This window comes from Phoca vitulina, unplaced genomic scaffold, assembly GCF_004348235.1.
Source record: "Phoca vitulina isolate PV1807 unplaced genomic scaffold, GSC_HSeal_1.0 scaffold4, whole genome shotgun sequence".
Lineage (NCBI taxonomy): Eukaryota > Metazoa > Chordata > Mammalia > Carnivora > Phocidae > Phoca > Phoca vitulina.
In genome coordinates, this window is record NW_022589707.1 from 43,042,858 (window position 1) to 43,055,541 (window position 12,684).

General features: G+C 40.5%; 1 protein-coding gene across 1 annotated transcript; it reads left to right on the top strand.

The window, feature by feature from the left end:
* Nucleotides 1–5,944: 5,944 nt before the first annotated feature.
* NPVF (neuropeptide VF precursor) lies at nt 5,945–9,654 on the top strand. Its single transcript, XM_032401903.1, has 3 exons — nt 5,945–6,128; nt 7,710–8,113; nt 9,551–9,654. Exons 1-3 carry the CDS (start codon nt 5,991–5,993, stop codon nt 9,600–9,602), a joined length of 594 nt encoding a protein of 197 aa, XP_032257794.1. The 5' UTR covers nt 5,945–5,990; the 3' UTR covers nt 9,603–9,654.
* Nucleotides 9,655–12,684: the final 3,030 nt, after the last annotated feature.

A 12,684-nucleotide genomic window follows, 5' to 3' on the forward strand; every position in this document is an offset into this window, starting at 1 on the left:
TAAAAATATCAAAGGCAAAACTGGCTAAAAAAAGAGGAAAAAAAAAAATCCCAGGAAAGGTCTTGGTTTCCATTACCTGTATTTGTATAAAAGCTATGTGTTGTTTTAACTAAACATCTGGTCTTTGTCCCTCATGTAGAGAATTCTGAGTTTTCTTGACACTTTGGCAAAAGGTACCACAACCCCCTGCCAGGCCAGTAAAAATCACACATTTTTCCTGCAAGGAAAAAATGTCAATAAAAATGAAACATTAAAAAGCGTAAAAGCTTGAATTGGAAAGCTGTGCTGTAGAGAGGCGGCTTCCTAATCAGCCTTGCACAATTGCTGTAAAAATTCTTTAAAACATTACCACTCCATATCACTTGAAAGATTTAATACTGAAAAGTTTGTTCAGTATATTATTCTAAAATATGTCCTTTAGACAGAGGGACCTTGCCATTTAATCAACCTTCTAGAATAAATCTTATGAATTAATTTTATAATTATTTAATATGTATTCCTGTACAAACCGATTCTTCAAGTGACTCCAACTAGAATTGAATTTCAACTGCTTTTACTACACGTAGGAATCATCCTGTCTCACGTTCACATCAGCACCTCCAAGGCCCTTGCATTGTACTCTGTCATAACAAAAAGCAGAGAAGTAAATACAAGCTGGCTATCAAAATATGACAAGCTCATTATAACAAGCCACTCATAAATCTTGAAACAAAGGCACCACCACGCACTTTTAAAATAGTAGTGTTACACAATTTGCATGGGATGATTTTATTTGGAACCAAGGCAGGTATTTCTTTGTCTCTGCACACAATATACTGAAATATATTTATACAGTAATGCCACCGCCCACCTCTAAAGGGGGCCTGAAATTAGTTAACAAATGGTTACAAAATACTTTGCAAACATGCCAATGCAAAATAAGAGGATGCAAAATACGATGCCCACAAATTCTTCTGCAGAGTGCAGCAATTGGACTCTGCTTGGATGGAGAGGGAGAAAGAAACTATCAAGAGGCAAATGGCCTAGGAGTCAACTGCTGGGCTGAGGGCAAGGAATAGGGTTCTATAACAAAGTTCTTCTGCATATTAACATTCACCACCTCTTCCGTAGACCTCACCAGGGCCTTAGGGGGCATGGATCAATGTGTGGAGGAAGCTAGCTCTGCTGCATAAAAATTTAAATGAAAATTTGCAGCCCATGGCACAAAAACAACCACTTATTTTAAATATTGCCCTAGAGGTGAGGATAAACCAGAACCTTACAAAGTCCTAAACCCAACTCAAGTCAGCTCAGTTCCTGAGTGGTAGGAAGAATTTGTCCCCTATTCTAACTGCCTGCCAGAGGCTGGGGGCATCTGGTGGGCGTGGAAAAATAACGAGCAATCAGAGAACCCTTTTCTGCCCTCAGCCAGGGGAGCCTATGAAGTCCGCCTACTGGACAACCCTTAAGCATCGTCAGGAAGCCCTCCTTAGGGCTGTGTCATCCCTTTTCACACCCTTCCTGGTGTTTGGACCCATTAACACAGCAAGATCCATCAGAACATACTGAACTTACCAAGCTGCATGTTGCACTATAACAGGATAAACCTGCACTCACATTCAACCTACTTATACCTGACTGTCCTCGTATAGGTCTCAGTCTGGGAAAGCCTTAGATGCGAATCCTCAGTGGGAAAATGTTAAGATGTTAAGATTTCAGGATAAGCCAACAAACTTAAGCTCTAATAATGTTTAAGTCACGGTAAAGAGGAAAGTCTGGTCAACAGCCAAAACTGGGGAAAAACAATGAACAAGCACCTTCAGTTTTAACCCTTATTCCTAACACCAATGAAAAATGTATTCACTCATTTAGAAATAAAGTGTCCTGGGGCACCTGGGTGGCTCAGATGGTTAGGCGTCTGCCTTCGGCTCAGGTCGTGATCTCCGGGTCCTGGGATTGAGCCCCACATAAGGCTCAGGGGGAGCCTGCTTCTCCCTCTCCCTCTGCCTGCCACTCCCCCTGCTTGTGCTCTCTCTGTTTCTCTCAAATGAATAAATAAAATCTTTTAAAAAAATAGAAATAAAGTATCCTTAACATCTGTGAGTTAGGCAATGGAAATGTCACTGTGATCTACACAAGCAAGGCTCTGCCTTCACATGGTTTCCCCGAGCAGTACAGGGGGAGGGGAGGCAAGGTACAGTACAGGACAAGTCTGAGTAAAAAAGCCACAACTGGGCAAGAACAAAGAGCCATTTATCAGAGCTGGAAGTCAGGAGAGACTTCTCACAACATGTGATGTCTCAACTGAGTCTCAAACAATGAAGAGGTGTAAGAAAGAGAGAGGGGAGTGGGCGAACATTCCACGCACAGGAAAATCATGAGCAGAGGCAAGAGAAATTGCATCCATTTGGAAGAATAGAAAGAAGTTTGTCATAAAGCACAGAGGTGGCAGGGAGCAGTGGGAGAGAAAACTCGAGAGACGTTAAGAAGACTACAAGTAATGAAAAGTGGCCTAGGTGATTCCAAGAAAAATGGGAAACCACTGAGAGGTTTTTAAAAAGAAATCACTAATATGTTCTACTTTGTAAAAACGTTTCTGATTGCTCCGTAGAGGAAGAATTGGAGAGACCAAGGAGAACGTCTAGGCAAGAGAAAATAGTGAACCGAGTACTGGCCCTGGGGATGGAGAGATGTGAACAGATTAATTAGAAGTGAGAAGAGACCAGGCTTGATGGGGCAGACTGGCAGAGTGAGAACGTGTTCAGAATGCTTGGGTTCAAATTCTGGCCCTGCCATTTGTAGAGAAAGTTACTTCATCCTTCTGCACCTTAGTCTTCCTTTCCGGAAAGTAGGAATAATAAGAGTAGTAGTAGCAGCAGTTGTTTTTGTTGTTGTTATTGTAGCTGCTTATGAGATTATTATGAAAGCTAAACAAGTTAATTCACAAAGTACTCAGGACAGTTCTTGGTATGTGGTAAGTGCTCAAAAAAATAGTGTCTAGTATTATTGAGTGTAATAGCTCAAAACTAGAAACTAGTTTTTCATTAACTCTAGAATGGGATGAGGGAGAAATGGGGAGGAAATAGTCATGGATCTCGCAAAGGATTTGGGCTTGGTCAAAGGGGTGGCTGCCTGTGCCAGTTAATCTATTTATTGCCTCTCAGCTCCAAATCCACTCTTGATTTCATGCTCTGAGATATAGAGATGGACCCCGAAAGCATTTATCCTTTCAGCAGGCATAATTTTAAGCTTTGTCAGTAAAGGGCACTACAGGGGTATACTACTACACGAGGAATGGACATCTCGTTCTGGCTCAAATGGGTTTCCATTTGCTTCTTTTTGCCCCTACACATGGCTGCCAGTGGTGTATGTAGGGGACATCTGGTAGCACTCATCCCCGAGGGGGTTTCAGTGGCAGATTCCCAATGACTCTCAGAGTTATCCCAGAAGTTGCCTTCCCAGCCTTGACCCACCTGCACCCCAGAAGAGTATCTCCCACTTGTGACTAGAGACAGGCTCTGGCGTGGAGTAGCACATTTCTCTGCCATCCATACTTTCTCCAATATGGTCTGCATTCCAATCAGCTTGTCCTTTCCTTGGATACTCTGTCCCCTGGCCCTCATGTATTCTTTATCATTTTATAGCTAATCCCCATTATAATTAATAATTCTTTATATTGTTCAAATTACTATGTATATTCTATCTCCTGATTGGACCCTGACAGAAACAGTGCTGTTTATTGAAACGGGAAACATAGGAAGAGAGACAGGCGTGAAAAAGATAAATCCCAATTTGGACACAGAGCACTTGAGATGCCTGTGAGACATCCCAACAGCACCAACTGGTAGGAAGCCAAGGATCTGAGGGGTCCAAAGCTCAGAAGTGTCCAAGCTGGAGAGGGAGTCTCAGACATGAGTGGCCTTCAAGTCTCCAAAGTCTTAGTAAATGAAGCATGTATGTAAATGCCACACAGCCAGGAGATAGATTTTTTTTTCATTTTTTTGTATGCTCCTATGTCTCATCAAGAATCCCTAAATAGGCTATGTATGTAGGAGCACATTTCATCAAAGGATTTATGGTGATTTCTTACTGTGTATGTCAGGTCATGTTGTTTTATATCGACGTTTTCGAAGCTAACTGAAAATATGGTTGAAAAGTGCCAAGCCCTGTACTAATAACTCTAATTACACTCCAAACTTGGAAGTTTGAACCTGGTGGAGGCAGGGGAATAATTAGTCATATCGGCTACACTAGATGCTGACTGCAATCAGAAAAACTCCTAGATGTGCCAAAACCCCAAGTAGCAGTATTGAAAACTGGTGCACTGCTACCCTCTGAAATGACCAGATAACAAATATACTTTGAAAGAGCTCCAGGCTGACCCCTTCCACTCACTCTTTCCAGGGTGTGAACTCAGCCAACATAACTCGCTCCTTGCTTCACCCATTTCTCAAAAGTTTGGATCTACTGACCACAAAAAAAGGAAGTTCCATCAGCAGTTTGCAAAGGAACAATTTGAAAGAGAAATGCATTAAATCCTCGGGGAAATTAAACCCAAATAATCCAATAACAGTGTTACAAAATTAACCCTAGACTACGAATTGAATTAATTGCCTCCTACTGTGGGGATTCTTGGCTAGCACAGACCAAAACAAATGAGGCCAATGATGTCAACTGCCTTAAGAGAGGCTGCGGGCAAGTGTGACCTTGGGGTACCCAAGAGTTTACCCGTTGTTGTTTTTCTAATTTATTCTGGAGATCTATAATACAGAGTAGGGTCTTCACTTCCACCCATCACAAACCTCAAATTATGGTAGGCTGTGGGAGTGGCTCGAGGTGGTTCAGTCCTTGACACAATAGGTGCAATTTCATGACTTGCTTTTTTGTGAATTCACCTCTAAGTGTCTGTCTAGAAGTAGCTAGAAATCAATCACTGTAAGGTCTTTCTCTCCTGAGAGCATTGAATGGGCAAATGAGAACAAGTAAGGATTTCTCTAGAACCTAGGCAGTCTCATGATAAGGCAGGTCTTTAAGAATACCAGTCATCTGCTCCAAAAGAGACTCGCTTTGGCATTTCAGGAAATAAGCATGTATTTCTATAAATTCCTTTCTTATGCCATGATGTCAGTGTGCCTCTGGCAATGTGAGATTACCTAAATAATATGGGCCAGGGGAGCAACAAAATTAGCATGCGTGTGACTTACCAAACCTCTGCTAGGGTTCTTACGGGCTCTGAGGAGGAAGGTAGGATATGGCATCATCACAGAAATACAATCCCAGTGATTTATACAGTTTTGCCAAATAAGGCCCGCGGGGAAGATACAAAAGGCCTAGAACTGCCTCCAGCTTCTCCTGAGACAGCCCGTTTGTCAAAACACCTAACTCACGGTCTTATGCCCACCTTTCACGTCGTAGCTGACATTTACTCCTGACTCTTTTTAATAACCAAACAGCATTACAAAAAGTTAATTAATGTCATTTTATTTGGGTATTATGAGACTTAGAACTCTTTTTACATTCTGAATTTTGTTTGACATTTTGAAAATACTATGCCTAACTCTTTTGTGTGGGTAAAAAAAAAAAAAAAATTTTTTAACATAGCTAGCATGTATTGAATACTATTTTTCTTCCTTCTCAAGAATTGACGCAAACACCGAAATATTTTTCATTCGAGCTCAAAGAAATGAAGCATTCTGTTTGTTGGGAATCTTAATTACCATGGCCCCAAACTTATCTAATTAGAAGCTCCTTCATAGTGAGGAAAATTACTTTCAAAGTTAATGAATTTGCAAACAGGAACGTTGCTGTCTTTCCAGAATGAATTACCCACATTCCTTAAATACATAGTTTAGTTAAACACTCTAATTAATATTAGTACGTAAAACATGTGGGATTGGTTTCACTGATAAATCAAACTTTCCTTTGTTTTTAGACAGTATAAAAAGACCATGATTCCCTTCCTTGTAGACATCAGGCTGCACATAGAAACTTAATTCTAGATTCTGAACAAAATGAAAGTTATTTCATCAAAATGCTTTATTTTAGTGATTTTAGCCACTTCAAGCTTGTTAACATCAAACATCTTTTGTACAGATGAATTAATGATGTCCAATCTTCACAGCAAAGAAAATTATGACAAATATTCTGAGGTAAGTTTTTTAACTTTAACATGACTAGCATTAACTATATATTTGTCCTAATTCTAATGCTTTTGTATTTTATAAAGAGTAAGGAATAAGTTCGTTTGTGCTTTGTTGTTTGTCCAACTGCAGCCTTCCATGACAGTGCGTTGATGTAACTTGTATTTTTTAACACAACAGCAAACAGTCTGGCCTCTCTAATGACAAGTTACGTACAGGATTTGGTGCAAGTATAAGGTGCATTAATAATTTTCAATTGACTCAGAAGTACACAGTTGTAATAAATAGTTGCAGAAATAAGATCTGATACATTTCAGCTGAACATTTGAGTTGTCTTCAAACTACAGACAAACAAACAAACAAAAAAAAATACAAGGATTATATGTTCTACTTAGTAATGATGAGCTGGTAAGTTTATGGTAAATCTATATCTAAGTAAAGTATTTATCTTTAGATGGTAGAATTGCAAGTTATTTTTATTTTCTTCTTTATGTTTATATATTTTCCAAATTTGCTGAAATGAGTATGTATTACTTTTACAATCAGAAAAACAACCATTTATAAATCTTCATAGGGACAAATTTTCATGGTGAGCTAAATCTAATTAAATATTTGCTGTATTTTATTTATTTTTTTTTAAGATTTTATTTATTTATTTGAGAGAGAGAATGAGATAGAGCATGAGAGGGGGGAGGGTCAGAGGGAGAAGCAGACTCCCCGCTGAGCAGGGAGCCCGATGCGGGACTCGATCCCAGGACTCCAGGATCATGACTTGAGCCGAAGGCAGTTGCTTAACCAACTGAGCCACCCAGGCGCCCTATTTGCTGTATTTTATTTTATTTTATTTATTTATTGTTTTAAACATCTTGTAGCTATTTATTTTATTTTTTTTTATTTATTTTTTTTTTTTTAGATTTTTATTTATTTATTGAGAGAGAGAGAATGATAGAGAGAGAGCATGAGAGGGTGGAGGGTCAGAGGGAGAAGCAGACTCCCCGCTGAGCAGGGAGCCCGATGCGGGACTCGATCCCGGGACTCCAGGATCATGACCTGAGCCGAAGGCAGTTGCTTAACCAACTGAGCCACCCAGGCGCCCCTATTTGCTGTATTTTAAATGGTTATTTTAAAGTTGGTATATTAGTGGTACAGTAGTCCACAAACCAACCAGTGCTTTACTAAAAATGTAACTTGTATACTAATAAAAATACAATCAGTTTCTTAGAGTGGAGCTCTAAATATGAGCAGGTAAGAAAGAAATACAAGGGAGCCTCCTCTAACTCTACCCCAAAGCCTAGCTAGCATCTGTTTCCATGTATCCGCCACTTTGGTGTTAAAAAGAGGAGACACAAGAGACATGAAGAGGCAGTGGGAGGTTTCTCTAAAATAAAAAATCTGTCCAGGGACAGAGAAACTGGATTGCTTTAAGAAACCGAATACGAACTATTTATTTAAAAATTCTGCAAATGGAAACACAAACTTTGTTTATAGCTTTACCAGTTCCGCAAACTAAAGTCTGGATTTAAGTTAATTTGGGGTTTAAACCTATTGCTTATAACAATAACTTATTTTAATATTCATTTCTAATCATAGCCTGAAGGAGACCTTAAGGGGGAGAAGGAAAGAAGTCTCAATTTTGAAGAACTAAAAGATTGGCGTCCAAAAACTGTCATTAAGATGAGTGCACCCACAGTCAACAAAATGCCACACTCAGCAGCCAACTTGCCATTGAGATTTGGGAGGACCATGGAAGAAGAAAGAAGCACTGGGGTAATGGCCAACCTGCCTCTGAGATTTGGAAGAAATATAAAGGAAAGCATCTCAAGACATGTTCCTAATCTGCCCCAAAGGTTTGGCAGAACAGCAGCCAAAAGTGTCGCCAAGACATTGAGTGATTTGCTCCAACAATCCATGCATTCACCATCTGCCAGTGAGTTACTTTACTCCGTGAACTGCCCGCCTCAAGAAATCCAGAATCCTGATCAAAAACACCCATGGTAAATACCTGAAAACCAGTTAAAATGCATGGGCTGTTATATATAGCTGGTCCAGAAACGTTAAAAAGGATTACCTCTTTTCAAAAGAAGTTTCTAAGAAAGTTAAGTTTCTTAGAAGGAAAAAAGTAAAGAGATGGGGAAATAAATACCTAAACTGAGAACTACAGAAGGCCAGATACAAACATGACCAGAGGTAGAAAGTAATGAGGTGGCTTCCCCTAAGCCCCACATGGGCATCAATCCCACTACTCTATAGCCACACGCTGAGTAGGAAGAAGATTCGATAACAGGATTGGGAATTTAGGCCTATGACATATTGCCCAGCATTTGACCTCTTTAATGTGAAAGGTCCCGCATGAGGGAGCTATCTGCAAGTACAAAGGAAGGCATCACAATATGCCAAGTCTCAAATTCAGAAGGTTTTCTTCCTCAACTTTAAATCAAAATTTTTTTCTTTTTTCTGGGTCTCATTTTATAAATGAGTTCTATTACAATCATTGTTTGCATTAATAAGAATTAAGTTATCTACTATGTACAAATTAGAAAGCAAGAGGTTCATAAAATTAATAGGCAACTTACCTATTATTTTCTAATAGAGTATATATAAAAACAACAAATTTCTGTAAAGTAAAACATGACACCTTAATTAAGGCCTGTAGAAAGGAAGGCAGCAAGCTGTGACACCTTATAAGGGAGACGTTTTCAGAACATTCCTGGTTTATTTTTTACCATGGCTCTTATCCCCATCTGACATATGTTTAGAGTCCATCCCCCTTTACTAGAATTTCAGGTCAATAAATCCCATGCTTTTTGTCCACTGCATATCCCCAGTGCCCAGAAAAAAAGAGGGGGAAAAAAAAGGAGAGTATTTCTACATGTGGAAATCTGGGAACGTTTCATGAGTTAGACTTTGAAAGGTGGCTCTGTTTTGAATATTCAGAGACTGGCGGGAGGAGAGAAGATACTTTCAGGCAAAGAGAGGAGTATGATCAAGATGAGCCAAGCACAGCTGGAGTTCAGTTTGGCAAGAGCAGCAGGGGTAGGAAGAGGAAAGGAAAGAAGGCAAGGAGGCTGGGGTAAGAGCAGAGAGTGCACTCAGGGCTGACTAAAGGACTTTGGACCTTATTCATCAAGGAAAGGAGAACCACTGACATTTCTGCTGAGGTCCTGGGATATTATGCGGAGGTAGAATTTGGCAGCTCACCAGATGTTGGCAGTGGGACAGTCATGAGGGAGAGGGATGAGTCAAGGGTAAGTTGGTAAGTCTGAGTACGCACCCATTACAAATTCAGGTTCTCATCAACATCTCACTCATTTCAAGTGCAACACAATTCAACTCAAGTATAATTAAGCAATTAGGATCATGGCCAGTATTTTTATATGTACTCATGCCATTGTTATGATGGATGAGAACATTTTGTACTGCTTACATTTTAGGAGACTGGGATTCAAGAAAATAGATGATGCAGAACTGAAACAAGAAACATAAGAAGTCTGGAGCTTGTCCCTAAAGATGATTTAAGCTGTGGTCTGTAATCTGCAAACAACTCTGTAGTGAAGACACCAATGGATGAAGAGTCACTGTATTCTTTTGATGGGTTATCACTGACAACAATTTTTCTTTGTCACTAGAGCTAGTATCTTAAAAGTTATTTAAAAAGCAATTTAAAGAATATTGTAATGTAAAGATGAAATAATTTTTGTCTAAATAAAAAGAACATGGCAAATACTTAAGAAGCCTCTGGTGATGGGGAGAAAGGGAGAGAAGGGCGCGGGGGTAAGCTGAAGCCATCTCACCATCTTATGTAAAAATCATAGATACAGCCACACTGAAGTAAAAAATTAAATAGGAGAGTAGCCTGACAAATATTATTATGAAATTTAAATAATTTAAGAGAGTAACATGGTTGACAAATGAACAAGAATAACAAATCACTTACAAACATGTTTTATACACCCATTTTTTCTATTGCATCAATTGTTAGTGATTCTGTGATAGGTTGTAATTTTTCTAAAAGGAGATTTAAAAAAAAAAAGGCAATTATTAGATACCTCTTTAAGTGTCTCCTCTATCTGGAAATTTGCCTTCTGGTGTGTCTCTTTTCTCCCCATTTAATAGTTCAAGTTTTTGATTTGCAGAAATAATCTGGTAACTCCTAAACTAACAATTTATAAACACAGTACACCATAACACAAATGCACAGTTATTCAACTTTACATAAGAACATGAAGTCCCTAATCAAATATAGCTGGTTTATTGAACAGTCTCAAGTCCATAGGGTACAAATAAGAAATGGTGTTATTTTTCCTCCTATCTGGCCCCCAGTTGTGCTGTGTTGAATCTCCTTTCCCTGCTGGGTAGTGATCCCTTAATGAGAGACCCTGGACAGATTCTATAACTTCCTTGGTCACTTCCTGATATTAAAAAACTCAGTCAAGTCCACAAGAAACAGACTCTTAACTACCGAGAACAAACTGATGGTTACCAGAAGGGAGGTGGGTGGGGGGATGGGTTAAATAGGTGATGGGGAGTAAGGAGTGCACTTATTGTGATGAGCACCACGTGTTGTATGGAAGTATTGAATCACTATATTGTACACCTGAAACTAATATTACACTGTATGCTAACTAACTGGAATTAAAAAAAAAAAAAAACTCAATGAAGTCCCGTTAAAGATGCCAACCTCATATCCAAAGCAAAGTTTCCCCTCCCCCATTGCCGGCTTGGCCAGTGACTGGAAGGACCTGAAGTGGTGAAAGGGGCATCTCTCTGCTCTTCCTCTCTCCCTCCCCCTCTCCTCATCTCAAAGGTAGGGTGGTAAGAGGCAAAATGGTAGGTCTCTGGAAAACAATCTCCTCTCCTATTTTCTCCAGGGTGTCTGAATGGGCAAAGGAGAGATGGAGTAAGGGATCAAGAGTAGCCTTTTTGTCTTCTCTATATAATCACTATAGTCTCACTTCTACAAGCGAGTTCTTCAGGAAGCCCTACCCGGGTCACTGACCTGAGAGACCTGGATGCTACTTGATCTCTTCCAACTACCATTACCTTATTTGTACTCCCCATAGCTTCTTATTGCCAGAAAGAAAGGCTAGAGCCAACCACCTTCTCAGTGTCCACTTGATCCATAGAAAATGCAGTCATCCTTGTATGCCAAGGGCTGGACTGCATGCTGCCCCTCGGCTGCTCCATGCTGAGCCCATTTGTCTCCAGTCCTCTTTGCCCTGCTTAGGAGGGGCAAGGGCAGATCAGTAAGTCTACTGCCTAAGCAGACAGCCAGTCAGAAGTGAACTGCCAGTGCCCGCTTCATGCCTGCTCTCAATGAGGGGTTTTCTAGAAACTTCTCTAGCTTGGCTTCAGGGTGAGGAGCTGCTATAGCAGGGCCTCCTCCAGGCCAGCCTCTCATATACAGCTGGGAGGGACTGCTGTGGCTCTACCACCTCTTTGTAAACCCTGAAGGGGTGTCTGGCCCCCACCATCAACAGTTTTCTTTATAATGTTAGGTATTTTGGCACCTTTGTATATCCAGGTTTGGTCCCTAGTCGCCAATTCTGAGCAACAGAGAAAGTATCACACAACATCCTGATAACACTAATAAAGAAATAAACAAAAGGCCATGTAATCCCTTTTGACACTATATGACATGGGGAAATTTCTTGTCATATAACATGGGTTCTTTACCTAAACCCTTGAAATATATGGGAAATGTCAGGTAAATAACCAGCCCTCAGCTGTCCCCTTACCTACTTGGCTTGTTCTGTTTTAGTCCCTCACGGCTCACCAGCCCCTTTGCCAGCTTCCACAAGAAACCATTCACATAAGGGAGTTCGCAATTTTGCTAAGGATTTGTGGGATCTTGAGGAGGGGATCACACTGCAGAGCGTTTCACTGAGAAAGTCTCAATTGGACAAGCCTGTTCTCCTGAGTAGCTCTTTAACTGGACAACTAGTAGGTTTCCCTCCTTCCTCACCCCAGAGTAGCCTCATGGATGTGCAACCCATGCAGTCACACAGGGCCCTCGATTGGTTACATACTCTGCTGTCGCCTTCTTGAAATTCGTAGTAAATTTGAATAAGGGGCCAGTATTGTTATTTTGCATCAAGCCCCTCAAATTATGTAGTTTGTCCTGTTCCCCCAGACTTGTCCCTCTGGCTCTTCCCACACTTCTAGTATTCCATCCCTCCCCATGTTTATTAATCAGAGCAGCTCCCATTTTCCACATGAAACCCAAGGGCCAGCTGGTCACACGAGCCTGGGAAGTCTGCTTACATCCTACAGTGGGTAACAATATAATTGCACAACTTGGAAGATGTAGTCAAATGCAAATTTATTTTTGCATCCTAGTACCCACTTTAAAATCTAAGGGACAGGGAAGAGGGCATACAGCAATTTTCCCCTGGCCCTGGATGGACACATAGACAGACGCCATGAACCTCACAGCTCTTGAGTGACATCAGACCCTTAGTCTGTCTAAGTCAAAAACATGGGGTCTCAATTCCATTGCAATCAGCATTTCAGTCTGTGTTCAGCCACCCATTCATTCGTTCTCCACTATTCCCACACAGGGACTGAG

Bases quoted from the DNA above. Each gene is read 5' to 3' on its own strand.
- NPVF (XM_032401903.1), top strand. From the start codon at position 5,991: ATGAAAGTTATTTCATCAAAATGCTTTATTTTAGTGATTTTAGCCACT. The intron at 6,129-7,709 runs GTAAGTTTTTTA...TTCTAATCATAG, and splicing joins ATTATGACAAATATTCTGAG to CCTGAAGGAGACCTTAAGGG. The intron at 8,114-9,550 runs GTAAATACCTGA...CTTACATTTTAG, and splicing joins CCTGATCAAAAACACCCATG to GAGACTGGGATTCAAGAAAA.